This window comes from Grampus griseus (assembly GCF_964374135.1).
Source record: "Grampus griseus genome assembly, chromosome: 20".
NCBI classification, from domain to species: domain Eukaryota; kingdom Metazoa; phylum Chordata; class Mammalia; order Artiodactyla; family Delphinidae; genus Grampus; species Grampus griseus.
This window is the reverse complement of record NC_139014.1, coordinates 20609881-20630351: the sequence shown is the minus strand read 5'-3', so window position 1 is coordinate 20630351 and position 20471 is coordinate 20609881. Positions and strand designations below refer to the sequence as shown.

Below are 20471 nucleotides of genomic sequence, written 5' to 3'. Positions count from 1 at the left end.
TCCCCTCACACTCTCACTACCCTGCGAGTCTATGTTCAAGCCCCAGCTCCTTTAACAACTTACCCAACTGGTCCAACCCACTGACCTCTTACTCCTAAATGCCTGAACTCATGGTCTATACCACACAGTTTGGCACTTATAAGTCACTTATCCTAGTTACACTTCCAGAGGGTCAAATGATGAATAATGGCGCCAACTAGCCCATTAACCTCCATGTAGCATAGGGGAAAAAAACAAAAAGATAAGACCTGAGATCCAATAAAATTAAGTTAAAAGTTCATTCATTTTTCAGCCAATAAACATTTGTCAAGCGCTCAAAATAGACAAACTGTCAACATAGCCCACTTTTACGTAGTGATCATCTTTCTGGACTTTTCATAGCCAATAGCCATATTTTGAGAAGTAATAAATATACTAATCCTGTAACAAGTTCTTCAACCAGGTCCTAGAGACCTGGGTGTAACCCACCCCAGCATTCTCGTTACTGGAGAACAAGCGATCCTTAGGTGGCCCCGAGCCTCATCAGCAAGACCGTGGCCTTCAGGCCCCATGTCCAGAAATACCCGTCTTCCCTCCCACCAGGTGATCTGTCTGATCCCGGGCTCTGGAGGGTTCCAACGTTTAACATCTGCACTTGAGTAGAGAGGCGTATGGCTCAACAGGCCTGGCAGCAGGCAGGCACTGCATTTAAAGGGATGTTTTAGGCAGCACTCAAACACAAAAGTTATCTGCTTTCAGATGAGTAACATGGAGACAAACACAGCGATGGATGGCGTGCTTGTCTTGACCTCTCGTTTTTTCCATGTATATTATGTACTAGCCTTGCTCCCCACTAGCACGTACACTTGTTGAGGGCAGGGACCCTGCCACATGCCCCTTCGGTAGCCCCCCGCCCCCACCCCCAGCACCTGGCACAGTGCTGGGCGTACAATAATGCTCAGTAAATACCTGTTGGTTGATTGGCTCGGGTGCCACCCTGCCCAAGTCCCTGGGATGTATGCAATGCTTATGGGGAGAAAAAAAAGGAAGTGGGATGATTTCAGATCCTCCTGGAAAAAAGTGGGATGGCATCCTGCCTCTCCCCTCTCAATTAAAGAACCAGCTATGGGAGCAGTGACGGGTGGGGCTCAGGGAACCAGGGGACATACAGGCCTCCTCTAGTTTGGCGATGTGGAGCAGGGCCCGGTTCTTGGTGCTGCTGAGGGTCTTCTCCAGGCGCTGCAGGCACATGGCAAGCTGCTTCTCACCAGCCGCTGGGGTGCCGGCCTCCAGCCCCTCCCGGAGCCGCTCTGCAGAGGCTGCGGTGCAGCGCAGCAGCCAGTGGAGGGCGCTGAGAAGGGCCCGGCACAGCCCGATGCACTCCTCTGCTTTGCCGTGACAGCTACCAGGAAAGGATGCAAAATCTGTCTTTGATCCAAAGGCTGAAATCCGACCCACACCCATGTTCCCCAGAGTGCCTGGCACTCCCTTACTAGGGAAGAAAGTTGGGAAGCTTGCAAAGTCCTGGGGAAGACTGCCCTGTTGGCTTTCACTGGATAAGATTTCAAATGAGTTACTCCAAATAGAGAAGAGGCACTTTAGTCCTAAGGGAGTAAGTAGAAAAAGACGTGGATGGGTGGGTGCAGACGAGCAGGTGGGAAGAAGTGTGGGAACCAACAGAGGTGGTCTGAGCCTATATGCCGGGAGCTTCTCCTTTACACTAAGGTAATGCTGGAAGGTGGTGAGCTCCTCATCCCTGCCATTACCTCAGTCGGTCACAAAACATGTCCATGATATCCAGCAAAGCCTGGACACACAGGTCCCGGGAAAAGTCATCAAACTGTGGAGAGAACAGTGGCGATGCGACGGGGTGTCCCAGTCACCCCCCAGTCTCAAACATGAGGCAGTTGGCGCATTCACGAGTCCTGCTCATCTTTCCTCCAACCCCAGGTTTCAGACTCGGCAGCCTTTCAACATTGGAAATTGGCTCCTAATTGCCAGTGCCCACTTCCTAGGATCCCCCTCCCTCTAATGGGAGGCAGCCATGCCAGCCAGAGGCATGCTGTGCTGCCTGCCCAGCCACAGAGGTCACTCTATCAGAGCAGTCAAGGAGGTGGGGCCCCATCTGTCACTACCATATCTCTGTCCCCCCATCCCCCATCTAGCTTGTAAGTATCTATGGTCATACCTTACTGATAGCTGTGAGGACGGAGGAGTAGGACACCATCTGGAGGGAAAGAAGAAAGATAAAGTTCAGAAAACTGGTGTCTGAGAGGAACAACACAGTTGAGAGGAACAAAACACAGACACTTAAAGTCGCTCCTAAAATCTCAACCCCTTCAAGAGGCCTTCCACAAGCCCCGAGGCAGTAACACCAGGCACTGTGCCCATACCTGCTTCCATCAAACTCACTATGATTGACAGCACCAGCATAAACCCACTAAGAAGATGATTTGGGAGTATTCAAAGGGGCCATGTCTCATGTTCACCTGCCACACACTGTCCACCGTATAGTACAAGGTTTGACTGCTGGTGGGCAGAAGAATGGACACGAGTGAGGTCAGTTACTCTACTCCTGCAACTCCTACCAAGGGTGATTTTATCTGGACAAGAACTGGAGACATACGAACTGCTCTTGCAATGAACAGGTAGTAACTCCACTTTGAAATAGGAAGTGAATTTCAATACACATACTCATTCTCTAGGATACCTCCAGGACACCACCCAAAGCTGAAATCCTTTCTCGGTGCTCCAAGTAATCCCCTTAGACCCATCATTACACAGTGGGTACCTGCTGCCCCCACCAAACTAGGAGCTCCTTGAAGACAAGGGTGCTTAGGGAGAGTGGGAGGGAGACACAAGAGGGAGGAGATACGGGGATATATGTGTACATATAGCTGATTCACTTTGTTATACAGCAGAAACTAACACAACGTTGCAAAGCAATTATACTCCAATAAAGATGTTAAAAAAAAAAAAAGACAAGGGTGATTTTACTCAGTGACCACCATCAACTTGTTAATGTTTGTAGAATGAATAAGTAAAACACAACTTTAGATCAATATTTCTCAAAGTAGCTTCCAAAGCTGCACTGTCCAATAGGGAAGCCACTAGCCACATATGGCTGTTTAAGTTTAAATTAAATAACATTAAAAATTCAGTTCCTTACTCATAGTAACCACATTTCAGGTGCTCAACAGGCTCATGGGGCTAGTGGCTGCTGTACTGGACAACGCAGATACAGAACATTTTTATCACTGTAGAAAGTTCTATTGGGTGATGCTGTTCCAAAGGGTCCTCAAGATGTTAAAAACTTTTACACATGCACACACGTACACAGAGCTTCTGTGTGATATGAATTTGAGAAACCCTGAAATAAACATACACAGAGAGCTTTTTTTTAAGGGTTCTTTTAGTAAAGAGCTTTCTTTACTGTAGGACTGCTCTTACCCATAATAATATACTTGTATACAATGAGACTCTCTAAGATCACTGGAGATGAAGCAAGCAATATTTTTCCAATTTACTTGACCAAGGAATCTCATTTAACTAGTATCTGCAAAACACATTTCGCAAAATGCCATCTGAACAGCAAGATCCCTGAGAACAGAAATAGTGTTAAATTTATATGTTTCCCTAGAACCTAGTCTGGGGCCTACCACATAGTAGGACTGCTTTGGTTTGATGAATTCTAGTAACTAGCATTCTGAAAAAATTTTTACCGTAACACAAATTTCTATTAGCAAAACCTATTATCACCATTATAAGATTGGAGATGTAGTTCAAAAGAAATAATCTGTCCTGAATGAAATCAAACCTAACAGAGAGCTTTTAAGTTGTCATATTTTTAAAAAATAATTATAGCGGGCTTCCCTGGTGGCGCAGTGGTTGAGAGTCCGCCTGCCGATGCAGGGGACACGGGTTCATGCCCCGGTCCGGGAAGATCCCACATGCCGCAGAGCGGCTGGGCCCGTGAGCCATGGCCGCTGAGCCTGCGCGTTCGGAGCCTGTGCTCCGCAACGGAAGAGGCCACAACAGTGAGAGGCCCGCGTACCGCAAAAAAAAAAAAATTATAGCATGCTGATCAAATATGAATAATACTATAGAAAATAGTTACAACTCTATACTCAAAATCAGTGGCAAAATATACCAAAATAAAAAGCAGAATACAATGCCAGAAACTGTCAGGATAATCACCTGCCTCATAGGTTGTCTTCACTAGAGGAAAAGAAATTTCCAAAGATTTAAGAAGAAAGCTAGGGCTTCCCTGGTGGCGCGGTGGTTAAGAATCCGCCTGTCAATGCAGGGGACACGGGTTCGAGCCCTGGTCCAGGAAGATCTCACATGCCACGGAGCAACTAAGCCCGTGCGCCACAACAACTGAGCCTACGCTCTAGAGCCCGCGAGCCACAACTACTGAAGCCCGCGAGCCACAACTACTGAAGCCTGTGCACCTAGAGCCCGTGCTCCGCGGCAAGAGAAGCCACTGCAATGAGAAGCCTGTGCATCGCAAGGAAGAGTAGCCCCCACTTGCCGCAACTAGAGAAAGCCTGTGCGCAAACAACGAAGACCGGACGCAGCCAAAAATAATAAATAAATTTTTTTAAAAAAAGAAGAAAGCTAAGTCACCCTCAATGACTCAGTATGGCAAATTTTACATGCTTGGCAATGCCTTCCATGTATAATTTCTCCCTCACATGAACAGGCTGCTCTCTGTTCAGACATTTTTTAACCAGTATTCTTGGATAAAGAGGAGCAAAACACACAGAGGACTTAAATACACAATTAGTGTTTAGTGCCACTCTCAGCGGGTCACGCTGTGAAGCACTAGCTGGTGTCTGACAGGGACCAGAAAGTTGGGAGCCTGCCTGGCAGGATGACCATAGCATTCCAGGCGAGTGTTTGTTTATTAATAACTGATGTCCCCATAGCAAGAGCTTGGAAGTGAACCGAACCTTGCTGGATACCAACCTGAAGGGGGAGCTGCATGTTTCCACTAGAAACTGACCCCAAACTACCACAAGAGAAAGCCCCAATTCTGTATGTTCTAAGGGATGTTGTCAGTTACTATGAATTTATTGTCTCCAAATTCAGAATTGTGTTCAGTGAATTTCTGCTAACAGTATCGATAAAGCCCTCTACTCTAAAGACCTAAAAATACTTTCCACATGGTGAACTGTTTTTCACAGCAGGACTTATAACTTATCTCAGTCCTACTATATCTATCAACGTAGAAGCTCTGAACTACCACCAGCCCCCAAGGCTGGAGCCCATTGACGCAGCCCAGTGCACACCTGGCCAGCCCAGAGAGACCCTGCAGCTGCTCTCTAATCCCCCTTCTCTTCTTCATATTCGACGCCTTCAACTACTCCTAAGGGCTCTCTACACGCACAGCACTGGACCAAAGAGCCTCTTGACTCCGAAGGAAGAATAAATTACTAATTTTGCACAGCACTTTGCAAGTCATGGAGGTCTTGCATATATATTTATTTCTCACTCACTGGTACTTCAGCCTCTTCCTCTCTCTTGCCTTTGCCACCAGTTTACACATCTCAAGATTCTTCTCTTGGGCTTCCCTGGTGGCGCAGTGGTTGAGGGTCCGCCTGCCGATGCAGGGGACGCGGGTTCGTGCCCCGGTCCGGGAAGATCCCACATGCCGCGGAGCGGCTGGGCCCGTGAGCCATGGCCGCTGAGCCTGCGCGTCCGGAGCCTGTGCTCCGCGACGGGAGAGGCCACACAGGGAGAGGCCCGCGTACCGCAAAAAAAAAAAAAAAAAGATTCTTCTCTTTTTAAAAGAAACTCCCGCAGACCCTATACTTCCAATTAACCACCACGCTCTCTTCACAGTCATAGGAGTTCTCTACACTCTACCTCCCCACCTTCCATTCACAATGCGACCCACTCCAATCACTTCTGTCCTTCCCACCACATGAAATCTCTCATGAAGCTCATCAACAAACTTGTTAAACCCCATGGATACTTCTCAGTTCTGATCTCGCTGACCTCTCAGCAGCATCAAACACCAGGAAACACCTCCTCATCCTTTGGTCCTCTCCTCCCTGGGCTTTTCTTTTTTTTTGGCCACGCCTTGAGGCATGCTGAATCTTAGTTCCCCAACCAGGGATCGAACCCCCGGCCCCTGCATTGGAAGCACGGCGTCTTAACCACTGGACCGCCAGGGAAGTCCCCCCTGGGTTTTTCTTGATACCACACTCCCTTGTTTTCCTTCTCTCCTCACTGGCCCCCTTCTTTTCAGACTTCTATGAGGAATTCTCTTCCTATGTGTGTTCCTTAAATGTGACTGGTTCCTTAGAAACATGGTTTGGGTCACTTCTTTGCTCCCTCTGCACGCTCTCTCTGGGTAAATCTCACCCATGCCCATACCTTCAATTACCACCTGCGGCTGACAACTCCTAAACCGTAGCTCCAGCCCTGACCTCTCCTCCTGAGTCCCAGACATCGATGTTCTACTGCCTACTGAGTGTCTTCTCTTTGACAGCCCACACAGGCGCTTTCCACGAAACAAGGCCAGAATCAAACAAGGCATCTCCACCCCTCATCTGCAATGCTAACAACAGTCCTGCTCTTCTCCCACCGTCTCCTTACGATCCCATCAGCCATCCGGATGTCCAAACCAGACACCTAGACACTGGCCTTGACTTCTTCCTCTCGCTCACACCTTTCATCCAGCTAATCACCAAGTCCCCGCAACGCCACTTCCTAATTTGTTCTTGAATTCACCTTTTTTTTTTTCTGCTGCCACTTCTCAAGTTTATGCTGGTATCGTCTCTTACCTGAATCCCTGCAACAGCCGAAATCAGGGGCTGGAAAACAACAGCTCGCGAGCCAAATCCAGCTCATCACCTTTTTTGTAAATAAAGCTGCATCAGGACACAGCCATGTCCACTTACTTCTATATCGCCTACACGCTATAGGCCTGCTAACAGAGACCATACAGCCTGCTAAGCTGAAAGCATTTATTATCTGGTCCTTTACAGAAAAATTATCTCCCTGCTTTCTGTCTTACCTCCCTCCAACTCATTCTTCAAACTGCAATCAGAGTGATCTTTCTAAAATTGATCCACAAATCCACAAAGTCAAGGAAACCCCAATCAAAATGCAAAAGGTCTTTTTAAGGAACTTAAGTCTAAAATCTGTCTGGAAAAGAAAATGCCTGAAAATAGCCAAGAAATTTTTGAAAAATAAAACAACTAAGGGAACACTTCCCTAACAAGATATCAAACATACTATAAAGGTATAGTAATTAAAACAGTAAAGTACTGGTACAAGAAAAGACAAATATGTCAATGATATATACTAGAATGTCAAGAAATAGACCCTAGTCTATAAGAGAATTTAAGATATGACAAAGAATGGCCTATTCAATAAAGGCAGTTGAGCCAACTGTCCATCTATTTGGAAAAATAAATAAATTTGGATCTCTTCCTCACACCAGAATAAGTTTTAAATGGATTAAACAAAGTGAAGTGTTGGCAGAAATTAAAGACTATATTCTGATCCTTGGAGCAGGGAAGCCCTTATGCAAGACAAAAGCCATATAGAGGAAAAAATGGTTAAACCTGACAACAAATACATATTTAAAATTCTGGGGAGGGACCTCCCTGGTGGTCCAATGGTCAAGAATCCGCCTTCCGATGCAGGGGACGCAGGTTCGATCCCTGGTTGGGGAACTAAGATCCCAAATACTGCGGGGCAACTAAGGCCGTGCGCTATAGAGCCCGTAAGCCTGAACTAGAGAGAAGTCCATGCCCACAATGAAGATCCTGTGTGCCGCAACTAAGATCCGATGCAGCCAAATAAATAAATATTTTAAAAGTTAATAATAAAATAAAATTCTGGGGAATCCCCTGGCAGTCCAGTGGTTAGGACTCCATGCTTTCACTGCCGAGGGCCTGGGTTCAATGCCTGGTCGGGGAACTAAGATCCTGCGAGGCACACTGTGCAGCCAAAATAAATAAATAAATAAATAGAATTCTGCATGCTAAAAAAATAAAATGATAAAGTAAGAAAGTGATAGAAAATTTAAAACATAAAAATCAGACAATGATTACAAGACAGAATACACTAAAAGACTGAAAAATCAGTAAGAATGCTTGGAGTGATGAAACTGTTCTAAATGTGATGGTTGCACAATTCTAAATATACTAAAAACCAGTGAATCGTACACCTTAAATGGGTAAGCTGTATGGTATGTGATTTATATCTCAAATAAAGCGGTTACCAAAAAATTTAAGAAAACAAACTAATGACAGAAAAATGGGCAAATGATATTCATAAGTAATTCATACAATATACACAGAGAGCCAATAAACATGAAAACATACGCTCAATATCACAATCATGGAAACACATCTTATAACATGTTGTAATTTTTTGCCTCTCTAGAAAATAATCTTAACAGATTCAACCTTGGCAAAGGTGTGGGGAAACACTACCAAGCACTATGGGGCAGGTGTAAACTGATACAATCCTTTTTTTGAGGGCAATCTGCAGGATCTACTATAATTTAGTATGTGTGCACTCTTCAAATCAGCAATTCCATTTCTAGCTATCTATCCTAGGGAAATAGTCCCAGATATGCAGAGGCAAGTACAAGAATGTTCAGTAAAACGTTGACTATAACAGTAAAAAATTTAAAACAACTTAAATTACACTACATATGGAACACTAGGCAGCAGTGAAAAAGAAAAAGGTAGGGACTTCCCTGGTGGCACAGGGGTTAAGAATCTGCCTGCCAATGCAGGGGACATGGGTTTGATCCCTGGCCCAGGAAGATTCCACATGCCACAGAGCAACTAAGCCCATGTGCCACAACTACTGAGCCTGTGCTCTAGAGCCCGCGCACCACAACTACTGAAGCCTGTGCACCTAGAGCCCGTGCTCCACGACGAGAAGCCACCACAGTTGAGAAGCCCATGCACCGCAACAAAGAGTAGCCCCCACTCGCCACAACTAGAGAAAGCCCGCACCCAGCAATGAAGACCCAATGCAGCCAAAAATAAATAAATAAAAAATAAATAAATTTATTTTAAAAAAAGAACAAGGTAGATGAATATGTGCCAACACAGAAAGCGGACTTGATGCCAAGAGGAAAAAGGAAGCATAAGAACCATGAGCCAGCTGAGGAATACCACTCAGCAATTTTTTTTTGTAAGATTTATTATTTATATTTATTTTTGGCTGCGTCGGGTCTTAGTTGCGGCACACGGGATCCTTGTTGAGGCATGCAAGATCTTTTGTTGCAGGTGTGCGTGCTTCTCTCTACTTGAGGCATGCAGGTTTTCTCTTTAGTTGTGGCGCACAGGCTCCAGGGTGCGTGGGCTCTGTAGTAGTTGTGGCATGCAGGTTCCAGAGTGTGGACTCTGTAGTTTGCGGCACGCAGGCTCTCTAGTTGAGGCATGCGAGCTCAGTAGTTGTGGCATGCGGGCTTAGTTGCCCCACAGCTTGTGGGATCTTAGTTCCCTGACCAGGGATCAAACCCGTGTCCCCTGCATTGTAAGGTGGATTCTTTACTGCTGGACCACCAAGGAAGTCCCTACTCAGCAATTTAAAAAAAGAATGAAGGCTTCCCTGGTGGCACAGTGGTTAAGAATCCGCCTGCCAATGCAGGGGACACGGGTTTGAGCAACCAAGCCCGTGAGCCACAACTACTGAGCCTGCGCCCTAGAGCCCGCGAGCCACAACTGCTGAGCCCGTGTGCCACAACTACTGAAGCTCGCGCGCCTAGAGCCCGTGCTCCGCAACAAGAGAAGCCACTGCAATGAGAAGCCCGCGCACCGCAATGAAGAGTAACCCCCACTTGCTGCAACTAGAGAAAGCCTGAACACAGCTACAAAGACCCAACACAGCCAAAAATAAATAAATAAATAAATAAATTTTTATAAACACACACACACAAAGCATCCCATTGCTTTAAAAAAAAAAAGAGTAAAAAAGGCAAATGACATCTTAGTATTTTAAAAACAGTTTTGACCTCACAGATCCCCAGGGGCTCCTGGACCATATTTTGATAACTGCTGGGTTAGCACTTCAAGGAGGAGAATGGTTTAGAGAGAAAGACAGAGGTTAGGTCATAAGTGACCTGTGGGTGATGCTAAGGAGTTTGGACTTTACCTTAGGGTGATGAATAATCATTTAAAGGGTTTTAAGTGGAGGAATAGTGTGATAGGATTTATATATATATATATATATATATATATATACTATCTAACGTGCAATAAAACATACAGCTTTTAAGATTAATTCATTGAGTTTTAGTAATTGTGTATACCCATGTCACTAACTTCCAAAATAAGATACAGAATGTTTCCATTCTCCCAGAAAGTTTCCTTGTACCCTTTTCTAGTCCATCTTTCCTTTTCTAGTCCACTAAATGTTTTCTATCACCATAGATAACTATTGCCTATATTTGGATTTCATAGAAATGGACTCATATAGTATAAACTCTTAACGCTATCTTTTTTTATTTAACATAAATGTTGCTGAGCTTTATGTTGTGTATGTCAGTAGTTCATTCTTTTTTTAAAAATTAATTAATTTATTTATTTTTGGCTGCGTTGGGTCTTCGTTGCTGCGCGTGGGCTTTCTTTAGTTGGGGCGAGTGGGAACTACTCTTGGTTGTGGTGTGGTGGCTTCTCTTGTTGCAGAGCATGGGCCCTGGGTGCACGGGCTTCAGTAGTTGTGGCACATGGGCTCAGTAGTTGTGGCTTGCGGGCTCTAGAGCACAGGCTCAGTAGTTGTGGTGCATAGGCTTAGTTGCTCCGTGGCATGTGGGATCTTCCTGGACCAGGGCTTGAAGCCGTGTCCTCTGCACTGGCAGGTGGATTCTTAACCACTGTACCACCAGGGAAGCCCCCCTTTTTTACTCTTATTCTCTCACAATTGTACAGTGGAATGTCCCAGAGGCTCCATGACATGTGATTACACTATGTAATTAAATGTGTCAACAATTAGAATATCTATATAACTTAGTAATGGATATTTACCAAATGACCAATTCACAATTTATAAAATCAGGCATGGGTAAAAGATCTATTCAAAGCGCAAGAGAGAGACCAATGGATTTTAATGTAACAGAGTATTAAAAGTTCATTGATGTGATTTCACATCACCTATTGAACTTTAGTGGAATGTCAAAGAATATCTACATTTATCTGAAAGGCTTATTAAAATGTTCTTCCCTTTTCAAACTAAATACCTGATGTGTGAGGCCAGATTTCCTTCATATATTTCAGCTGAAACAGCCTACTGCAACAACTGAATGCAGAAGCAGCTATGAGAATTCAGCTGTATTCTATTAAGTCAAAGTTAAAGAGATTTGCAAAAATGTAAAACAATGCCAGTTTCCTAATTTTTTTGTTTGTTTTGTAAAATATGGTTATTTTTCATTAAAATTTTACTTATATTAATATATAATGGGTTTACTTTTTATTATTTTTAAATACATAGTTTTTACATTTCTCAGCTTTCATTTTTAAAGTGGTAAATATGAATAGATATAATCTAAACGAAAGCTCTGTAGGAGACTCAATTTTTAAGAATACAAAATGTCCTGAGACCAAAACTGCTACTCTAGCCATACCACATTATTTTCAGTTCCTAAACATCATGTGATGTTTGTCTCCCAGCCGTTGCATATGCTTTTCTCTCTGCTTTGTACACACTCATCAATCTGCCTGGCTAACTCCCACTCAACACTCACGTCTTGGTTTAAACATCACTTCCTACCTGGTTGCTCAAACTGGATTAGGTATCCCTCCTATGTACTCCCATAGTACTCTGTCCGAGCCTATATCATAGTCCCATTCTGTGACTGACTGCTTATTTACATGACTGTATTACCCACTATATTCCTTGAGTGCTTGGATTAGACCTTGTTCACAGCTAAATCCCCAGAGCCTATGGCACCGTCTGGCACATACAAGCATCTGTGAATATTTACTGATAGAATAAGTTAACGTAATATTCATCATAACCAATGAAGTACTATTATTTTCATAAGAAAACTGAGGCTCAGAGAAATGATGTGTTCAAACAAATTCACCTAGAAAGTGTGAGCTGACAACTGTATTCCAAGTCTTTTACCTTCAAACCCTCATTCTCTGGCATAGGTGGAAGAGTTTACCTGGGAACTAATGGCATACTTCAGGTAGGACAGGATGAGAGGATTGGGGGAAGGTCCAATCATGGCCTGCTCCAGTAGTGCTTCTGCAAGGGGAATAACAAAGGAAGACTGAGCGGTTACAACAATTTTGGGTTTAGCCCTCCCATCCTTCCTTCCTACTTCACTTGAGACCTGCTAGGTTGAGAATGTCCCAGGTGGCTCCTTTGGGAAAGAATTTCTTCATGTTGATTGCCCACTGGTAGTCACTCCATCGCTCCTTCCAAGCTTGCAGAATGGCTTGCTTCAGGTTCACCACCTTCATGATTTTACTCTGAGGAGGCGGGGCCCGTGGCGGTCAGCCTTGAGGTGGGAGAAGTCGAGCTAGAGAAGGGGCTAGGGGATTCTGAGGAAAAGAACGGGGGGCAGGGGTGCAGCACAGAGTTGAATGGAGAAGATACAGGATGATTAAAGGGAGGCAGAACAAAAATGCGGAAAAGGAGAAAGGAGAAAGGGGAAAAGTAGGGATCCTGTCAGGCTTTTCCCTCCTGAATCAACTTTCTCTAAACTGGAGCACTAAGAAGAGGGTGTCAAATGGGCTTAATACGAAGAATAAATGGGTACCAAGGGGTTAAGCCAGTTCCGGTTGCCTAAATACGCCCTTAGCTCTGGCTGCGTCCCTCAGCCACTACCATTCCAAATCCAGATTCCCCCCCCCGCATTCCCTCCACCTTCCCCAACCCTAAAACTATAATTCCCTCTTTCCTTTTCATCCACCACCTCCCCAAATTTAAGCCTACCGGATAATCCAGTCCTAGATCCTAGGTACCGCCATTTTGGCACTTATCAAAGAGCTAATTTTCTATTGGCTGGGAGTAACAAACATGAACCAGTAGGAATGCAGCAAGAGACCGCTCATGCCACGATGTCTTCTGGGAGTTGTAGTTCCTTGGACTCCGCTAGCGAGGACGCTAAGCGAGGAACCCAAGAGACGAAGCTGGTCAGCTCGCATTGTTTCTCTCCTTTAGGAAAAGACTACTAGGAGCTGAGGCATCCCAAAGACTCGGGGGGCTTAGGGAGAAAGGCTCTCGAAAGGTCTCCCTTTTATCAGGCATCGTCCAGTGACGTCACTATCGACCGAGCATTTAAATCACTTTCCGACACCCTTCCATTACCCGTAGTTAGTAGGCACACCAAAGGTGTGGCATACGTTCAGCAATAGGTTTTCTCTTTCCTTTTGTTCTCCTAAACCCCTGGATCTTCCTGAGTTCTTCTCATTTCCACACCTGTATTCCAGAAGTGACACTGAGTCTCTGTCAGTTGTACACACCTCACCCACTACTTGACCCCCAAATCTGGAAGTCCTCTCAGAATCTCTTGGCCCAGAATACTGCTTGACTACAGGGAGACATAAGGAGGAAACTGAGGTTTAGGATATAGAAAATAAGGAAAGTTTGAGAAACTGTTACAGTCAAGAGGACCTAAGGAGACACGATGACTAAATGTAACTTGATATCCTGAATGTGATCCTGAAACAGAAGAACATTAGGTGAAAACTAAGCAATCTGAATAAAGCGTGGACTTTCGTTAATAAAAATGTATCAGTATTGGTTCATTAATTGTAACATGAACCATACTAATGTAAGAGGTTAAAGGTGGGGGGTTGGGTGTGGGGTACATAAGGACCCTCTACTATCTTCAATTTTTTTCCTATAAATCTAAAACTATTCTTTAAAGAAATGTTTATTAAAACCAATATAATGTCTCGCTTTATCCTATGGACCCATATCGTAGATAATTATGTCCAGTGTTTGGGGTATTAGCCCTTCTTCCTCCCTTCCCTGCAGTGAGAAGCCAAAAGCAAATGCTACCCACCTCTGACTCCAACATCTGGGCCTCATCTGAGCTTCCCTATACACAGGCCTCATCCCTGTCCTGTACCGTGGACAGGTCATCGCTAACATTTACAACCAGAACAATATGGAAGCCTCCAGCCAGTGTCCTGCTACCCCTATTTTCAGCCCCCCATCCCATACTGTGAGGAGCCTCATATTCCCATCCATGAGTCCAAGCTCCATCCATATTTCCCAATAACCATGCTTTGGTCATACTTTCAGTGGCAAAATCAGTTCTCAGAGGGATGACTCTGGAAGAGCAGTCCACTAAGGCCCTGGAAGCAAACATGAGGCCCTCAGGGCAGAGAATCACAGGATCCTGGGTATCTGGAGCATAGTCTAAACAGGGAGACAAGAACTCCTGTTCTGAAGAGGAGAGTGCACCTGGAGGAGAGCCAGATCACATCCCTCTAAGGTCATGACTGCCTATGGCCTTCCTCCATCCCCATAACCCACCCACAACCCCTTCCATTCTGCTCCCTTTAGTGCCTGCCCAAGCGACACCACGGGGAAATTATGTTTATACAAAACAGCTGCTAAATATGTGTAGCCAAAGCTTCCAAAGCAGGAAGGAGGGAGAACCCAGACTCCTCACACTTAACCTCCAAACTCGCCCCCCCCACACACACACATATACTGGAGACAGCCACAGACCCTTTTTCTCAGCAGTCCCTCACATATCTGGCTCCCCTTCTTCTCCCAGGCCCCTCACTCTACCTTTGCCTCTTCCCTCCTCTCATCTCTTTGCTGTTACTGCAGCTTAGGGCTCCCCACCTTGACCCATCCCTGGATCCTGCAGCTCCTTTCCCATCCATCAGAGCCCAAACTGCCCTCTTGGAGAAAAACTGTCAACTTTGTTACTGCTCCTGACTTAGTAGGTATTTGGTCCAGTCCACATGGGAGTGGAGAACGTTTGGGCCCTGAGGATAGTGATAGTCTGAACTCAAATCATCCCCTTCTGGGCTTCCCTGGTGGCGCAGTGGTTGAGAGTCCGCCTGCCGATGCAGGGGACGCGGGTTCGTGCCCCGGTCCGGGAGGATCCCACATGCCGCGAAGCGGCTGGGCCTGTGAGCTATGGCCGCTGAGCCTGTGTGTCTGGAGCCTGTGCTCTGCAACGGGAGAGGCCCGCGTACCGCAAAAAAAAAAAAAAAAATCATCCCCTTCTTTCAGGAAGCTGGCAGATCTCCGGGGGGCGCCTCCTCCCCACTTTACAGTGGCAGGGAGGTGGCTTCTGTGGTGAGACACTCTGCCTTCCCTATCCCCCACCTGTCACCAGCAGCCCTTTCTCTTGGTTTGGCAGGGTTTCCCCAAGGACTGGACTCCTAAGGGTGTAAAAGAACTCCCTTATTATTATTTTTATTATTATTATTTTTTTGGCCATGCCGCATGGCTTGTGGGATCTTAGTTCCCCAACTAGGGATTGAACCTGGGCCCTTGGCAGTGAAAGTGTGGAGTCCTAACCACTGGACCACCAGGGAATTCCCTAAAAGGGCTTCCTTAGTTCTGGGCAAGGGCTATTTCCAATTTCTCTACTTTGGCCTGACGCTCTAGTCTGTCAATTTCAGAGACAGCCTTTCTGTACACCACTGCTCCCCTTCAGCCCAGAATAGCTTCCTAGGACTCACAAGCTCTTGGCTTGCCCTCCACAAGGACAGGACTCCATGATAATACTCCTGTGGATGAGAGAAGAGATGCCAACATCCCCTTTGTGTGTAGAAGGAAACCCACCCCACACACAGCCCCTCTTACATATTCCACTTTCCTTGGCTATCCTTTCCTTCTCCCTCAGCACTGATCCAGACTGGGCTCCCACTTCTGCTCTCTTAGCCCTGAGCCCCAAGCTTTTCATCTTGTTGCCTGGTCTGCCTGGGGAAGGGGTCTGGCTGGAGAAGAGGGGCAGATAGAAGCCAGCCAGGCAGAGTGACATGGCGACACTGGAGCAGTAGCAGAAAAGGAACTAGGTCAGAGTGAGGACTTGGGGTGGAGTAAGAGGCTGTGAGGAATTGGGGTTTTGGTAACCAAGGACATGGAAACATTCCTCACCTAGGCTGTAAAGAAGTATAAGGAAAAGTGGCAAGTCTAGACCCAGAAACACTGAAATACTTGGTAAGCGTACAACGCACAAAGGGTTTCATCTTCCCTTCTCTCTATAGGGTAACTGACTCGTTTCCCCTCCTCTAACTGGAACATTTTCCTTTGGATGCTTGCCTGGGTCCCCCCACTAAGGGGAGTTAATTGGCAGCAGGTGGGTGGGAAAGAAAGAGAGTTGTTCCCACACACTCATACACAGCTGGCTCCAAACCAGTTCCCTCCCCCCACCAGTCCCCACCTCAGAATCCCTGCTCTCTGTCTATCTGGGGAAGAGGAAGATGGGGGAGAAGGCTACGAGGTAGTTCCAGGGACAGCTCCTGGATGCCCACAGTTCCATCTCTGTCTTCCCACTGCCTCCAGGAAAGGTCCAGAAAGAGACAAGCCAGGACAGTGAAAGGCAGAATTTGAACCAGTCCTTGGAGTTGTTTCCTCCCTAACACCCTGAAGGATGCCTTCCCTCTCCACACCCTCCAGCGCGGAGAAAAGAGTGCTGTGATCCTGAATCCTGGACAGGCCAGCTGCTCCTTCCTCCGGGCCCTGAGAGCCACTCTGTACTCTTGGCCTCCACATCAACCTGTCCCATCTCTCCTTTAACTGAAGGGGGAGGGCTGCAGTGTGGTAGGTAAAGGAGACTGCCCCATACCCCTCCCCTCCTCTCTCCTCCTGCCAAAGCAGGACGAAGGGGATCCACACGGCAGAGAGACCAGAAGCTGGGCACATTTAGGGGATCCAATACCTGGCATGTATTAAATGTTCAAAAAAAAGTGTCAAATGAATGAATAAAAGTAGGAGAAACTCTGAAAGACAACCTGGAGAAGGTGTCAGCTTGGTTTTCCATTTCTATCCTCAGATACCAAACGCAAGGCTCAGCCAGGCCCGAGTCCCTTCGCTGATTCTTTTTTGTGACCCATAACCAGGGCACGTGATGGGACAAATGTGGTCGATAGGGGGGCATTAAGTGGCCACTTTACTCTTAGCAGGACAATTGTTTGCTAATTTCCCAGTCTCTCATCTCTGCCAGCCACTTAATCCCCAATTCCCATAAACTGACCCCCCTTTCTTTCCTCCATTTCCACCATCTTTTCTTGATTAAAAAATTGGTAAGAGGGAGAAATACCTGGGTTTTAAGTTCTCTTAGTTGGTGATACCTCAGTTTCCTCTGCTTTCCAGAGTCTTTCCAGAACTCCCCAATGAGTGGGGCTGTGTCTGCAGAGTCAAGGGGTGTCTGCTGGACACCTCATCACTTGCTGACATCACTCAGAGCCCAGGAGGTCAAGATGAGATGGGGAGAGGAATTACTGAGGCCCAGGCCACTGAGCTAGTTCCAGGACAGGCTGGCAGAGGGCTTGTCCCCTGTTCCCCCAAACTGTTTGGGGCTTCTTGGCAGGGGTGGAGAATGCTGTGTGGGGTCTTGGCTTCCAGGCTTTTGGGGAAGCTATTCAGAAAGCAATCTGGATCCCCTGGCTTCTAGGGGTGGGACCCTTGAGAAATCTTGGGGTGCTTCCTAGCAACAGTCTGGGAGGGAGAGAAGGAAAGAGAAGGAAGAGAGGGAGGGGCCTGGGCATAGCTGTTCCAATGGGAGCCCAGAGAACAGGCTGTTCTTGCTGCCTCCTTGGCAACCAAAGTCTAAGAGGGAGGGGGCCGTCAGATGTATCCCCTTGCGGGGTCTCTATCCATCCTCACTCATGCCCCACCATTCTGTTCTCCCCTTGGACTCAGCGCTGAAGCAGGGGTGGCGGGGATGGTCGGAGCATCCCGGTAGAGGTTTCATGGCAAGGAGGGAACATGAGTTGGGGATGAAATGACCATGAGGCGAGCTATAAGCTTCAAGAAATGGGGGTAGGCAGGGTGAGTGCGGTGGGAACGGGAGTGATGCAACACAGGGCCAGGGGCTATAAGCACAGACTTGGGCTGGATCCTGGCATCTGGCAAGATGCCTGCTTTGGAGGCAGTATGCCCTTCACTTTGTCCTTGCCCAGGTCTGTTACCAGCCCACATCTGGAGCCAAGGAAAGGGAGAGAGGTAAGGAGAAGATAAGAATGGTGAACTTTCATCTTTGAGTTCAAGGTGCTCACTCTGGCCCTGGGGAAAAAAGATGGATCAGGAGACACTTCATTTTCTATGGCTCTGGGTCTAGGATTTCAAAAAGTCTCCCTCATCCAATAACTTTAGGGCCCTTCATCAAAAAGATGTGGTGGGGGGCTTCCCTGATGGCGCAGTGTTGAGAGTCTGCCTGCCGATGCAGGGGACACGGGTACGTGCCCCAGTCCGGGAAGATCACACATGCCGCGGAGCGGCTAGGTCCGTGAGCCATGGCCACTGAGCCTGCGCGTCCGGAGCCTGTGCTCCACAATGGGAGAGGCCATAACAGTGGGAGGCCCGCATACCACAAAAAAAAAAAAAAAAAAGATGTGGTGGGGAAGCCAGAATGGAGGGGAGACAAAAACCATAGCACTTTCACCTTCTCACTCTGGACTCCATCACCCTGCCCTACCTAATCCAGATTGCTGCTAGACCTCTCCACTGCCTCCTGCTTCTGGCTGATGGATGCAGAGGACACATGCACCTCATCTCATAAATGTATCTTATGTACTGAGATTATGTACTGCCTAACTCCTTGGGCAGCCCAATCCCAAGGGACTATCTCCATACATGGTACAGCCTGCACCCTAAGCACTGCACACCGCGGCCCTGCCCTGCGCCACCCCCCACCCCCCACCCCGCCAATCAGCCAAACCCGATCACTGAGGAGGTGGCATTGATTGGCAGACAGCCACCATCACTGCACCTCCCCCTGCATGCTGCCCTGACCCTGCGTGATCAGCTTCCTGCCCCATATTGCAGCTGTTGCATGTCCACCGTGAGCCCAGGCTGAACCCACAGGTTCATTTACTGCATGCTGACACTGCACACTGCAGCCCCAATTCCCCACTGCAGGCTCCCTTCCCCCACTGCAAACCCCTAATCACCACCACTCCACTCTGCATCCCATGCAATTCTCATCCCCTTGATTCCAGGGGGTCCCAAGAGAGTCACTCTCGCCTCTCCCATGCATTGCAAACCCCAATACCCCCTAAAAGAAGTGGTTCCAACAGAGCTGAGGATGCAGGTGGCTGAGACTAAGAAGACCAAGGGCAGGGCTCCCCTGGTGGCGCAGTGGTTGAGAGTCCGCCTGCTGATGCAGGGGACACGGGTTCGTGCCCCAGTCCCGGAAGATCCCACATGCCCTGGAGCGAGAGGCCCGCATACCGCAAAAAAAAAAGAAGACCAAGGGCAGCCCAATTCACATAGGCTGTTGGTCAGAACCCCACATTTGACAAGTGATTCAGTACAAACTGGACAACTGGTAGAACAGCTCCCCTTAACACACACACACACACACACACACACACACACACACACCTCTCCAAGAGCAGAGAGTGGAGACAGGGCCCCGCCCTGGGAGCCGTGGGAAGGCTATGGCCCCCACTGGTAAAAACTGAGCTAATGACAGCAGGTGAACCGGAGGGGTAGGGGAGGGTGCTGGGGTAATTAGGGCTCTGCCTGGTGCTGGGAGATCCTGAGATGAAAGGATCTGGCATCACTGGGTTGGTTTTATGTCCATGAATGCAGGGGTGTGTGTGTGTGTGCGTGTGTGTGTGTGTGTGTGTGTGTGTGTGAGGGGTGGGGCTGGCATGATGGAGACCTCTCCTTTGGGGAAGGGGATCCATTTTTACACAGCCCACCCTCCTCCTTAGACTGGCCCTGTACATTTGGATGGGGGGGGCAAACATGGGAGGAAAAACCACCTCTGTGAAGCTGAGAGTTGATGGGGTAGGGCAAGCCTTACCCCCTCCCCAGCTCAGCAAGAGGACCAGATTGTTGAGGAAGTGACTGGTGACAGTGAATAGAAAGAGCCTATACTGGAGGAGGGTGACATTTGAAAGAGGAGGCAGTGGATCAGGTAATGATGTTAGAAATGAGCCTGCAAGGGAGGTAATGGGGAAGCATACCTCCAAAAGGATTAAAAACACAGGATGATTGAAGTTAAAAGGACCTCAGGGGTAACCGTGCACAATCCTCAAATTTTAAGGTTGAGGCAGCTCTGCCACCTAGAGCGGTGGCGATTTGTTCAAGGTCACACAGTGAGTTACTGGCAGAGAAGGGACCCGAACTCAAAACAAACTCTAAACCTCCTGGGGTTTGGTATTTAGACTTTCCCCCCGACTTCTAAGGTGCAGGCGGCTCGCCGATAAGCCCTTCTCCATCCCCGTGGTGCATCTCCCCCAACCCTGCAATTCTTCCAGCAAGGGAAGGCTATTTTCTAAATGACATCTCTTCCAAAATATGTCACCAAGTACCACTCCCGCCGGAGACGCCTGGAGTGGGGCGGGCAAGTGCGGGCG

At 47.4% G+C, this 20471-nt stretch overlaps 1 protein-coding gene across 9 annotated transcripts in view; it reads right to left on the bottom strand.

Annotated features, from left to right (window-relative positions):
* Nucleotides 1-20471, bottom strand: part of MED24 (mediator complex subunit 24) — a gene marked incomplete at its 3' end in the record, with an annotated part of 39513 nt that overhangs the window by 11789 nt on the left and 7253 nt on the right. For 2 of the 9 annotated variants that reach the window (XM_082679689.1, XM_082679682.1), the window contains exons 1-6: nucleotides 12901-13611; nucleotides 12296-12506; nucleotides 12125-12207; nucleotides 2168-2206; nucleotides 1746-1819; nucleotides 1149-1381 (exon numbers count right to left, since the gene is read on the bottom strand). In XM_082679689.1, coding sequence (XP_082535815.1) covers nucleotides 1149-1381; nucleotides 1746-1819; nucleotides 2168-2206; nucleotides 12125-12207; nucleotides 12296-12425 — 559 coding nt within the window. In that variant the 5' untranslated portion in view covers nucleotides 12426-12506; nucleotides 12901-13611. Of the gene's footprint in view, nucleotides 1-948; nucleotides 1006-1148; nucleotides 1382-1745; nucleotides 1820-2167; nucleotides 2207-12124; nucleotides 12208-12295; nucleotides 12507-12900; nucleotides 13612-19156; nucleotides 19190-20471 lie in introns of those variants that run through there. The other 7 variants (XM_082679683.1, XM_082679684.1, XM_082679688.1 and 4 more) reach the window with 6 other exon arrangements.